Source organism: Rhinopithecus bieti, unplaced genomic scaffold, assembly GCF_001698545.2.
Source record: "Rhinopithecus bieti isolate Rb0 unplaced genomic scaffold, ASM169854v2 scaffold_21703, whole genome shotgun sequence".
NCBI lineage: Eukaryota > Metazoa > Chordata > Mammalia > Primates > Cercopithecidae > Rhinopithecus > Rhinopithecus bieti.
The window spans coordinates 754,469-768,068 of record NW_016812332.1 but is presented as its reverse complement, the minus strand read 5'-3'; the positions used below and the strand labels follow the sequence as shown (position 1 = coordinate 768,068).

The 13,600-nt window shown below is 44.9% G+C and overlaps 1 protein-coding gene across 1 annotated transcript in view; it reads left to right on the top strand.

The window, feature by feature from the left end:
- The window catches only part of NPAS3 (neuronal PAS domain protein 3), an 884,282-nt gene extending 871,694 nt beyond the window's left edge, over positions 1–12,588 (top strand). Inside the window, 4 exon segments of the mRNA XM_017895908.1 lie at positions 4,062–4,209; positions 7,653–7,777; positions 9,966–10,652; positions 10,655–12,588. Of these exon segments, the coding sequence (XP_017751397.1) occupies positions 4,062–4,209; positions 7,653–7,777; positions 9,966–10,652; positions 10,655–11,334 (1,640 nt within the window). The 3' untranslated portion in view covers positions 11,335–12,588.
- Positions 12,589–13,600: the final 1,012 nt, after the last annotated feature.

Genomic DNA, 13,600 nt, shown 5'->3' with positions numbered 1-13,600 from the left:
AAAAAAAAAAAAAAAAAGAAAGTTTTGGGATCCTCAAACTAAAAGTAATTGCTAGAGTACAACTTTAAAGACATAATTCTAGAGATGCTTTGACATGATCAGTGAATTCAACGAGAGACACACAGGCTGCTCGGCCCAAAAAATTTGCAGAGCAGAAAGTAAACTTTGGAATAAACCAAAGAAAAGATGCCAGGTTACATGTTAGAGGTACCCAGACCATATGACAAGGATGTGATATTCAAATTAGAATCTCTCTCTCTCTAGTTCCTCTCCCTCTGTTCCTTTCCCTTTGTAGTTTGTAGACATGGTTATGACTTTACTCCTAGGCTCATTGGTGTGATGAGTATCTACCTCTTTTCAAGGGACAATTAACTATCTTTTTAAGGACTTTCATATCAAGTAACTCACATGGTGCTTATTTTTCTTTTTCCCCACAAAAGGAATTTTATGAAATAAACGTATTCAAATATTCTCTCCTTTCTCACTGCTTTCTAAACCTAAAACTTGAAAATAAAAAACAACAGCCACTGGGTTAAAGAGAATCAAAAAAGTTTTTTCCGTGTTTTTCAAGTTCTCTAATTTATTACACACTAAAAATCTCTTTCAAACTGGCACCAAGGTGGCTTTTCTTCTTGAGCTGATTAGGACCACATGAGCTCAGGAAAAGCTGTCAGATCCTGCCTCTGGCGCAGCTGGAATGATCCAACTGATTTGCCAGTGGGGCTTTATTTTATTTTATATTTTTTTTCAAGGAAAGAAGCTTCATCTCAAAGTCATAAATTTATATTCTGGAGGCCCAAGCAAAAAGTATTTCTTGTTCATTTTTTAAGGAAGCTAAATTCCATTATGATTTCTTTTTTCTTTTTTTGAGTCAGAGTCTCGCTTTGTCACCAGGCTGGAGTTCAGTGGTGCAATCTCAGCTCACCGCAACCTCCGCCTCCCAGGCTCAAGCGATTCTTGTGCCTCAGCCTCCCTTGTAGCTGGGATTACAAGTGCACACAAGCATACCTGGCTAATTTTTGGATTTTTAGTAGAGGCAGGCTGCTAAATTTTAGTAGCAGCTCACCACATTGGCCAGGCTAGTCTCGAACTCCTGGCTTCAAGTGATCCATCTGCCTTGGCCTCCCAAATATTGATTTCTTTACGAGACATTTTGTGATATTTTGGGTGATATTTTGGTAAATATGTTGTCCTAACTCTGCACTGTATCTGTGGTTATCTAGATTCCCACTGGAGTGTGGGGGTCTCATTCAGAAAACACTAATCCCTAGGAAAGAGTCATGACCTAAGACCAAACGAGATTGTCTACCCTTTAGGAATTCTGTCTGTCAGACTGGCCCACAGTAAAACCACAGGTCAGTCAAACTCGTCTCCTTCAGCTGCCCACGGTGGGCTCCCGAACCTGCTTTGTGGTATTACCACAGAAAGTCAAGGGCTAGCAAGTGGCTCCCTGACTCCCCAAGGAAGCCTTGAGCAATTCCCTTCCCCTTTTACAGATAACCTCCTCACATCAGAAGTCACCTGTCCTGCCTCTCTCACATTTAACTCTCCTCTCTTGCTAGCTGACCCTTGGCCTGGGTAATAAAGAAAGCTGTATTATTGTATTCATGGGCCCTAACAAATAAGTGCTGGATTTATCTTCTCAGGCAACACAGATCCATTTAAGTAGACCCAGAGTTACCCTCCTGTAATTCAAAAAGATGATACCATACAATCCCTTAGCAAAGGAGCCTTTCAGCCCCCTTCACTACACATATGTGCAGACTACCGGGGAGGCCAAAGGTTTGGCTGGATATCCATTTCCAAACTGGGATTTTATTAAGAGAAAGTATTATCAGGAAGGAGGTGGATGATCTTTACGTTGATTCTGCAGATTCTAAATGGATATTGTAACTCCTTTATCCCTTTGCCCCTCTTGTATACTTTGTATACTGGAGATCATTCTTTTTAAAATTTTGCCTGCTTTTGGTCAAATTCTAGTCTGGAACTCCCAGGTAGGCTGCGCTGATCTGGCCTGCCATCCTAATGTAGTCTTCATGTGATTCTAAAAAGGGACTTCTTAGTCTCTTTGCCTTTGTTCAACATACTAGAACCATTTGGAATTATTCCTCATTCCAGATACAAAGCAGACAGAATTATACCCCCAACCACTGATTGGGGTACTGTAAGTTTTCTCTGTGAAAACAGTGGACAGAATTATATAATCCATCCTTCCTCTATTAATAGTTAACCAGGTTGAGAGGATTTGAATAAAAGCACATCTTGTTGCATGCAACAATGGTTTGACAGAGGAGCTGTATGGCAGAATTAGTATTTTACTGCTTTCAGCTTCACCACGCGGTTTTGTAGCCTGGGAAGCCATGCATGCAGAATGGCAGAACTTACAATTGCCTACAAAAGGAGGTACAATGCGACCTGTGGAGCCACGCTACCAAGAGATGGTGACAGTTCCAGGCCTTCAAAACACCCTAAACTGGTGAGGAGTTTCAGAATGAAACTTGTTATGATTTGGAACACTCATCAGAGTAAGGTTTTTTCAAGTAAGAGTTAAGATATAATTACCAGATTTTACAACCGTCCCATTAGCGTGCTGCAAGAAGAAAAGGAGAATGGAAGAAAACCTTCAAAGTTTATATGTTTGTGGATATAATGGATGTGTGATTTTTGAGCACTTTGAGAACCAGGAAGAGTGGCTCAGGACAAGATGAGAAGAGCTTCCACAGCCTTAAACACAGCTCTTTTCCAAAGTGACTTCCCTTTACACCCATCCACCTCCCTCAAAAAAAAAAAAAATCTAAATGTACTTCATGAAACTATTGTATATGAAGCACTTATTAGCCGTAATTAAATGGACAATATGAATTTACTACGTCTTTAGGACTCTGGCTTGTTCTGGTTTAGAGCAAGATGATTAATGCAAATACATATTACTTGAGATAACCATTTAGCAGCTAATTTAGCCAAATTTATTACAGCAGTTAGAGGTTTTTCATTTTAGCAGACGGAGACAAGGACATGCCAAAAGTGGGCAACGTAGATGAGTGCACACTGCCCTCTAGTGGTCAACCAGCTGGTGAGCTTTTGCGGGGCGCCGAGTTGCTGCGATCCGTAGCCAAGTAGTAACAGCAGGTTTTCCACATTTCCGGCACCCTTTTAAACCATTCCCATCCACAGCACTTTATTTCAGGGGATGATTTACTGTGCTTTCCCCTTTTACTAGCTCAGGAGTACCCAGATACAAATCAAATCAATTTCAACTTGGCGAGATTTTGGTTAAAGTATCATTTTTAACATCTGCATTTTAAAGCTCTCTTCCAGTGGATATTTAATGGCACCGTTTCACATTACTGATTGTTTTTACTTGTTCCTTCATTTGGGGCCATATTTCAGAGTCTGTGTGGAGCTGTCACTCTGTTTGGCTCCAGCCAAGTCAATTCTGTGCCTCCCTCAGGCCAGTGTTGCTCTCTGACTCCACTGGGGAATTTATTTTGTTCCAACATTCAGCGAAGTCTCACCAGAATCTCCCCCGACTGACCAGCGTAAATTTAGTTCATCTGAGGACTATAAATTCTGTTAGACAAGATCAAAAGGAACAGACATATAAGGACGTGGGTTGAGATTGCTCACACTGAGGAGAAATGATCAAAGAGGAGGGGTAAAGCATCTTTGGAACCATTCAAATATCCAGAATCTCAAAGAGGTCTACCTCAAAGCTATGAATAAATCACATACAAATTTGCCTTTCTTACCATCTGATGTCAAACCCATTGACAATATCCACACCGCATTAGGTGTTCTGTGAGCCAAAAAGATTTGTAGTCCTTTTATTCTTTTCACACCATGGCTGCCCAAAACGGAATAAAGTCTTGCTACAAATGCCAGTAACCCTGGCTCCAGAGCTGCCACTCCACTGAATTGATTTCATTTGTCCTACTAATGGCATTCTATATTAAGCATACAGAGGGTCGCCCTGGCTTGGTGCAGGCTTAAGGCTTTGCAGAGATTTTAAAAAATTATTTGATCCCAGTCTTAATACAACGCCTTTGTTTTTTTTTCCCCAGTGCTGAATAAGGGTCAGTGTGTGACAAAGTACTATCGCTGGATGCAGAAGAATGGAGGATATATTTGGATACAGTCCAGTGCCACCATAGCTATTAATGCCAAGAATGCAAATGAAAAGAATATCATCTGGGTGAATTACCTTCTTAGGTATATTTTCTGCTTCTTTTCTATTTCTGTCCTGGTTATAAAATATGCAGCCCTATGGTTAATAGCTGACATGTTGTGAATATTATCTTTTGACAGTACCTGGTGTGGAATTTCATGGCAATTCTGCTATTCTTTCCACAAGATTCAAATAAATGTGAGAAGATCAAACTATGTTGGAAGGGACTTGCAGGAAAGATTTCAAGATTTTCAGTAATTCTCGGTCTGTCAGCATCTGGGCATCTCTGCAGAAGTTGCTTTGGTTTTCCCACAAATCCTTAGGCCAGAAGAATACAGACTTCAGCCTACAGCTGAAGCATTCAAAAAGCATCTCCTCTTCCCCACCACAGACACACTCACACACTCCAGTTCTTGTGAAAATTAAGTAAAACAGAATGAGAGAAAAGTGGCAGGGGACATTATATTCCTCTTATATTTCATCCCTTTGATGCCCTTAGCATATTACATAGGGTTTGACTTCCTGGGCATTAAAGTTTTGGTAAACAAAGTGAGTTGCTTTGCCGGAATCAAACAACAGCAGTGTAGCAGTGTAAAAATGAAGGCAATTTTTTTTTTTTTTTTTTTTTTTGGCCCTCTGCTTTGAGATCTTGGGCAAGCTTTACTGCTCTTAAAATGTGTCCTTAACATTCTATCTACAAGTGAGCCCTAGCTCACCTGCTTCCTAAATTCCGGTGTGAGACACCATTTCTCTCCCCTTCCCAATCTACATTCTGCCTTTGGATTCAAACTAGCAGAAAACTAACCAAGACCCACAGATTGGGTCATCTGAGTTTGGGGGCAGGCTTTCTGGGAGGTTCACGCCAATCCTGGCGTGACACTATCACAGCACTTGGCCTGGCTCCCTCCCACCCCCATTATTCTGGTCTTTGGCTTCTCCTGGCCTAAAGCCACCAAGCAGAGCCCACACGTGGTCTGAGTAGGAAAATTTCCAATAGGTCTTATGAATGGAAGTTGGTGCCCTTTGGCTGATAATTTAGACAGGGAGTACCTGAATCCCATTTTTCTTTGAGACAGCCAAATGGAGCTGAGAAGCTAACAACCATGGCTCATCAGCACACTGGCCCTTCAGAGTGTGTTCACATACTTTGGTGATGACTTGAAGGCATGAATGTGCTTGCTACCAACAGCATATCAATCAGACACTAATGATTATTGCTCTAGAGAGGGCCTTAATGTGCACCACTTAAAAGAGTCTTCATTTATCTACCTTCTATTTCCTTTTTTTGACCTCTTCTGCTCTACATTAATTCTCTCTAAAGGTAAAAGTATGTGTATTGAATGTGGCTTTCTCCAAGGCCTGATTTCCGTGCAAAGTCTCCCCCGTGTTTGTGATGTGTTCAAGATGAGTTCTGATATCAAGGAATCCTTGCACATAGAGTTTTATGGAATAATTACTATAGGGAATGCAGGTGGTTATGAAAACTCATATGCCAGACAGAAAATAGAATGAGGTCTTGTGGCACTGCCATTCTTTTGCTAGGCAAAATGATACTGTGACAAGGAGACCCATCACCATTAAGAATGAAACGCTGGAAACAGGCACCCTAGGGCTAGCAGGGTCTGGCTCCCATGTTGATGAAACATAGGTATTGAAGTCATCTATGTGGTTGTTACTCCCATTCTGTGAGATTTCTTCCTATCTGGATCTTTCTTACTGCCTCATCAACCTCATGACTTCCTCCTCTGCCTACAAATGCAAGGAGTAAGAAGAGCTAAGCAGTCAGTCTCTGAATACCATTGATATAGCCTAGGATCAGATGGTACAAACTCGTGAGTTTTGGTGATTCTATTCCATCAAATCCCATGTGGATAGGAAGGAAGTTTTGGTATCAAAGACCAGTCTTCAACCTCAAAAGCTTCAATCTCAGGCATAGAAGACCTGTTTCAGCTGACCTAAAACCCTCCCTGAAGTCAATAATAAAGGACTCTAAGTTGTAGGGCAAGTGATCTGTGAGCCCCCAAAGAAGACTAACGTCATGGGCTTTAGCAGGGGAAACTGGAACCAAGACAGCCATTCACTGGCATCACTTCTATAGAGCAGAGATCTAGAAAGAAAATGATGTGGCCCTGGCAAAACAGCAACTGCGGAAGTTTGGTTTTCTTTCCCACATTCTTGTCTATTATTCTTCGCTGAGCAACACTTTCACGTCACTTCTTCCTTCCCAGAACCCTTGCACCCAGGCCCCAATCCAGGCTTGTCCTTCCCTGTTCTGAAGCTACTGCTCCTCCAGTCTTCTTCCCATTCCCTTGTAACTTAATAGAATTATAGACTCTTAGAGTATTCAGAGAAGGAGTCCATCTTCCCACCATTCGTCTCATCTGATTATCTAGAGAAAGCTTTGCTGCTGAAGCTAATTCACACTAAGGAGTAAATGCCTGATAATCCATTTTAGTGAATTACCCCTCCCAGGAACATTCGCAGTTTTGGAGTAGTCACTGAAACAGTGACTCTTTACTATAGGAATTTCGCTAGAGATTAGCAAATGAGTCAGTAATCATCAATTTTAAGTCTCTGCTTGGCTAGCCATCATGGAAAAATAGAACAGGCATTTCCCATTTTGAAGCAGGAGGATTTCCTTGTGCCTTCAGATTACAGGAGCCTACTCTCCTCATACATCAGGTGGCCTTGGAGTGGCATTTCCAGAAGACAGGTCAAACTGACTTAACATGCTCTCTCTTCCAAAAGAGCCTTGTTTCCAAACTAAAAATAGAACAAAAATTAAGCACATTTGTGCAAGTGAGGTTAGATCCCTTCTGTTAGGGCCTCTTTCACACTGGGACTCTCCCCACTGCAATCAGATTTCCAGCTAACAAGCCACAGGTGTACAACACATGAGCAGATGAAAATGTGATTGTAATGGGTGTGTTGACAGTTCGGTAGCCATAACCCCTGCATCCCAAGGTGCACCTGTGCATCTGTCTGATAGGCACCAAAGGCTCTGCCACCCCACCAATAGCGTGGAAGCCGTCTGAGCAGCTGAGAAGCTACATCAAGGGCCCAAAACAAAGGTACTGAGGCCATGGACTCATTAGGAGCCCAAGAGAAGACAGGACACACCAGGAGGCATGGGAATTAATTGTTGAGAGTACTTCTCATCCTCCCTTCCCCCAGGTGTTACTCTGGGAGGACTGTCAAGCAGCACGGTTCCCTGGCCCTCAGTGGTACCTGATTATTTAAAGGCTTCTCTATGGCTTTCATGGAGCATTTGAATATTCGATCATTGCAGCAGGGTGCACCTGTACCCCGGCACATGCAAGCCAAGCTTCCATAAAATCCCATGAAGAGCTGAGAAATGATTTCATGTCTAGTCTTTGAAACTTTCTAAACTCCAGAAGTCTGGGACAAAGAAGTGGGGGAGAAGATGGTCCAATCAAACCATGCAGAATGGGTGTCTGCACTCCTGACCAGTGCCTCCCTCCCACAGCAATCCTGAGTACAAGGACACACCCATGGACATCGCACAGCTCCCCCATCTGCCGGAGAAAACTTCCGAATCCTCGGAGACATCCGACTCTGAGTCAGACTCTAAAGACACCTCAGGTATTACAGGTATTATTCCTTCTTCTCCATGTTCTGCAGTGATGGCTTGCCCACCACACACGGGGGGTGGGCAATGGCCAGAGGGCCATCATCAGAGGCAAAGCAACTGGTCACATTTCAGAGAGACACATGTCATATCAAGTTATTACTGAGTCTCTGCCTCTCTCCACACATGCATACATATAATTGTACACCAGTACATACCTGTATGTACTGTATATGTATATATACACACAATACATATAGATATGTAGTGCTGGATAAATACTTGTGTGTGTGTGTATATACGTATGTATATATGTTGTGTGTATATATACACACAGAAGAAAGATCTTTTGAGATCTGACAGATCTCTTTCTTTAAATATACAGAAAGAGATTGATTGCTATCAGCAATCATTTAATGTCAATCCACTGGCCATACAGAAGGAACCCTGCTCTAACCTCATAGCTAGCTCTCGACCTCTACTAGAGGCAGGTACTAGGGCCAGCTCCAAGAGAGTCTGTGACTTTGAGCCCCAAATATTCACATTCCCACCAAGCTAGGACCGAGCCTCTAAAGTAGGATACTTAATGGCATTGATCAGTGCCCCTTTCGGGGTGCTGGACTGTTACTTATTTCCTGAGTCTATGCAGAACAAACTCATGCATTTTCATTTCTTTTGGGGAAGCAGACTTCCTGAGTAGTTCTTTGGGACACAGAAAATGAGTATAGAAATGTGCTTTTCCTCCCATCCCCAGCCCTCTTCCAGAGACACTCATAAGGCCAGGGAGCACCAAACTTGTAGGATTTTACAGCTGCAAGAAAATCCTAAACCCCTTCTAACCCTCCCTCTTCTGCTACAAAAGGGAAGGCAATGACCACAGCCTCTAGTCCAGGCTGCCAGTCAGGCTTCATCCCTCAATCTTCAGAGCTTGTGTTACTGGAAAAATCTATTCTCCCAAAAATGTGGCAGCTAGGTTTCCCTGACAACCCCCTATCATGATGACACCTGAGCTCCAGCTCCTTGTTTACATGTACAAGGGGTACATGTAAACATGTATCCCTTCCTCCAGACCCAGCTTCAGGGAGGCAGAAGGAGGGCAGAGCACTCAAGGCAGATCTTCATTGTCTTCCTGTCCCTAAATTGCATTAATTCGAAAGTTCTTGACAAAGACATAAAAAGTCCTAGAATTGGTAGTCTCTGCCCCTTTTTAATATAGTGTATTGTTGTGAACAAAACAAAGAAAAAATCCTAGCCCCAGTGAGCTTATATACTAGTGGGAGGAAGAGACAAGTCAATAAAACTAAAATATACAGTGAGGCAGCGCGGTGGCTCATGGCTGTAATCCCAGCACTTTGGGAGGCTGAGGTGGGCGCATTGCTTGAGTCCAGGAGTTTGAGACCAGCCTGGGCAACATGGCAAGACCCTGTCTCTAAAAATAAAAAAAAAAAATCAGCCATGTGTGGTAGTAGGCACCTGTGGTCTTAGCCACTCTGGAGGCTGAGGCAGGAGGATGGCTTGAGCTGGGGAGCGCAAGGCTGCAGTGAGCGGTGACCATCCTGCTGCACTCCAGCCTGAGGCACAGAGGCAGACCCTGCCAAAAATAATAATAATAAATAATAATAAAAATAAAGCTATACAGTGAATCAGATGGTGGTAAGTGCTGTGGGGGAGAATAACTTATGGAATGGAAAGAAGGAGAGTGGCTCTCAGTAATGAACAAAATATTCACCAAGGGAAAATGCAGACTCTTTAGAAAGTCACCTTGCATGTCATCATTTTTCTGTGTCACACCTTAATCCAGGTTATTTAACCTGACTTCCTGAGTATCTTTGTGGGACTTCTTAAACTTGAATGTGCCTGAGAATCACCTGGGGGTCATATTCCAATGCAGAACCTGATTCAGTCTATCTGGGTGGTAGCAGAGAGTCTGCCTTTGCAACAGATGTCCAGATGATTGCCAGTGCCGCTGATCCTCGGCCGGCACTTTTTGAGTAACCGTCCAGCTAATCCCGGCCCTTAGCAGAGAGAAAGCCCAGGCTTTAAGTCCTCTGAAGGTGATGGAGAAGCCCGTGATGAGGACGGACACTTGGACACTTGCCCTGCTCCCAGCCCCAGCCCCTGCAGGTGACAGGCTGGGTCACCCCGCTAACCTGGTGTCTTCTCTCTCTTCTCTCCCCGTCCCCGCCACCTCCGGCCCCGGGCCCCACGCAGAGGACAACGAGAACTCCAAGTCCGACGAGAAAGGGAACCAGTCCGAGAACAGCGAAGACCCGGAGCCCGACCGGAAGAAGTCGGGCAACGCGTGTGACAACGACATGAACTGCAACGACGACGGCCATAGCTCCAGTAACCCGGACAGCCGCGACAGCGATGACAGCTTCGAGCACTCGGACTTTGAGAACCCTAAGGCGGGCGAGGACGGCTTCGGTGCGCTGGGCCCGATGCAGATCAAGGTGGAGCGCTACGTGGAGAGTGAGTCGGATCTGCGGCTGCAGAACTGCGAGTCACTCACATCCGACAGCGCCAAGGACTCGGACAGCGCGGGCGAGGCGGGCGCTCAGGCCTCCAGCAAGCACCAGAAGCGCAAGAAAAGGCGGAAACGGCAGAAGGGCGGCAGCGCCAGCCGCCGGCGCCTGTCCAGTGCGTCGAGCCCGGGCGGCTTGGACGCGGGCCTGGTGGAGCCCCCGCGGCTGCTGTCCTCCCCCAACAGTGCCTCGGTGCTCAAGATCAAGACGGAGATCTCGGAACCCATCAACTTCGACAACGACAGCAGCATCTGGAACTACCCGCCCAACCGGGAGATCTCCAGGAACGAGTCCCCCTACAGCATGACCAAGCCCCCCAGCTCCGAGCACTTCCCGTCCCCGCAGGGTGGCGGCGGTGGGGGTGGTGGCAGCGGGGACTGCACGTGGCCATCCCCGACTCGGTTCTCACCCCGCCCGGCGCCGACGGCGCGGCTGCCCGCAAGACTCAGTTCGGCACCTCGGCCAGCACAGCCCTGGCCCCCGTTGCCTCCGACCCGCTGTCACCCCCGCTCTCGGCGTCCCCACGGGACAAGCACCCCGGGAACGGTGGCGGGGGCGGGGGCGGCGGCGCGGGGGGCGGTGGCCCCAGCGCGTCCAACTCCTTGCTGTACACTGGGGACCTAGAGGCGCTGCAGAGGTTGCAGGCAGGCAACGTCGTGCTCCCGCTGGTGCACAGGGTGACCGGGACCCTGGCCGCCACCAGCACGGCCGCCCAGAGGGTCTACACCACGGGCACCATCCGCTACGCGCCCGCCGAGGTGACCCTGGCCATGCAGGGCAACCTGCTGCCCAACGCGCACGCTGTTAACTTCGTGGACGTTAACAGCCCTGGCTTCGGCCTCGACCCCAAGACGCCCATGGAGATGCTCTACCACCATGTGCACCGGCTCAACATGTCAGGACCGTTCGGCGGCGCAGTGAGCGCAGCCAGCCTGACGCAGATGCCCGCCGGCAATGTGTTCACCACGGCCGAGGGACTCTTCTCCACGCTGCCCTTCCCCGTCTACAGCAACGGCATCCATGCGGCACAGACTCTGGAGCGCAAGGAGGACTGAGGCGCCGCCTGTCCTGGGCCCGGCCAGGCCCCGCTCGGAGGAGGCATCGTCGGCATTTTCGTTTAGACCTTTAATTCTAGCACTTTGAATTCGAGCAGGTCAGCGTCTTCTCTCGCCACGACGGTCCCCATTCCACCCCCTCTTTCTTTCACCTGACTTATTCTTTCGTGTAAAGATATGTTTATTTTTTGCCTTCAGAGGGTCAGACGACCAGTTGCCTGCCGTTTTGTCTTCTTCTAAGATGTGTGTTGGGTTGTTTTGCTTTCCTTTGCATCTTTATTAAGATGTCTTTCATGTGTATATGCCTCTGCCATAGAATACTCAGTCTTGTGGTCAAGAGAGTTCTCAAGTGACAACCATTGGGGTTTCTTCATAAAGATCTTGATATGATCAAGATGGAAAGAGACAAGCATAAACAATGTGCCCTGTTTGACTAAGTCAAATGAAATGGGGTGGTTTTTTGTTTCTGTTCCTAATTCCTTTAAAAAAAAAAATAGGGGAATAGTATTTTAGAATTTTATGCAGAATTTAATTCTCTTTTACGGTTAAGATTTTAAGATTTTCTTACTTGCACATAAAATAATTTGGGTTCTTAAACTTAATTTCTGGCCTGTGACTAGAATGTTTTAAAAAAAAAAAGTCGGACTAAATGTTAATTACTGAAACATTAACTTAATTTCTAAAACCATGGTGCTATCATTTATTAATCTGTAATGTCTTCATACAAAATGCAGCTCCTGGGCTGGGTTTTGGGGGAAAAAAATTGTGTTCTGTCCTGGTCTAGAGTCCGTTGCTGCAGTCTCCTTGGTTAGTTAAGACAAAGCCCTCATTAACGTTTGCTGCAGGACTTAAAATTTTTTACCTCCCAACTAACAAACATAGCCTCACATTAAATTTAATGGGTCAGTAAAGCCCTTTTTAAAGGGGCTGCTGGAAAACTCAATCAAACTGATTTGAGGAGCAGTTTAGGTACATACTGCCTTTTGTTTAGCTTTTTGTTTTCCTTACTCAGTCTAACTGAGGCTAATTTTGCAACTTCAATAACACTTCGGAGTAAAAGAAGGAAAATATTTAACATGTTTTTGGTTTTTTTCATTTCTTGCTTAAAAAAAGGAAGGTTGTGTTTTGGGGGACTGAGTTGATTTGATGGAATTTCTTTTCCTTTGGTTCTTATTTCTGGGTTGAAACCAGTAAGTTTTAAAACTAAAGAATGGGTTAATAAGCTTCAGACAGTTTTCTGCAACTGAAAACTGCCAAGTTAAAAAAAAAAAAGAAAAGAAAAGAAAAGAAAAAAAATCCTATTTTGTCTTTGTTGCCAGAAATCAGTGTGGTGTCAAACACTCCAAATGACTGTCAAGTATAAATTCTTCTTCCACTTCATTTTTGGCAGCTGTTTGTTAAGGCATCTAATAACAGATGTGAGAACTGTAATGTGTACAATGTGTACGTGTCCCTGGCTGTCAGTCCCATTGCAGTTTCAATGTGTGTTTCTATATGCAGTATATACTAAGCTAATGTAGTTGTTTTGTCCTTTGTCTTATCTGTGCTCTATCTCTAGTCCGGAGTGGTACAGTCCCATTCCTGCAGTCCTAGTGAATCCAGTGATTCTTGGGGGTTAGTGGGTTTTGTGTGGTGGCCTTCCTCTGTAATGTCACCCTATGCTGCTTCTACTGTCTGTGAATCTTCCGTTTTACCTTTTAAAATTCCTGCTGTTGCTTTGCTGGTGTATATTCTCCCTACCTCTCCTCTCTTTCCCTCCCTTTCCCATCTCCCCCTCTCCCTCCTCTTCAGTCCTTCCCCATCCCCAAAATCTGTTTCATTCTCAGAGATAAAAAGACTCTTAACTAGCTCAAGGTTAATGGAGCCATTTTTCCCACGACGGAATTCTGGGTATGACTCTCTCTTCTGGAGTGCAACACAAAGCACTGAAGAATAATGCTCAGATATATTAAATAAATTGATGCCATATAGCCTCAGTTGTTAACATTCCCAGAGTCCCTTGTGCTCTACCTATAAGCAGTGGGTGCTTTTCTTTGGTTTCCTTTCAGGTTGGCTGATGGAGCAATATATAAAGCAATTACCAGTGAGACAGAAAATTCTTTCAAAGGTCAACCAACATTTTTAAGAAACAAAATGGGAGGGGATAATGGAATCTAGAATTGTCATATATATTTGTTTACTTGTGCAATGCTAATATAGTAACTCGGCTGTCCTTTGAATATCACTGTGTTGAGTAGGTTCCTCTAGGACCTTTGATTTCATGAGC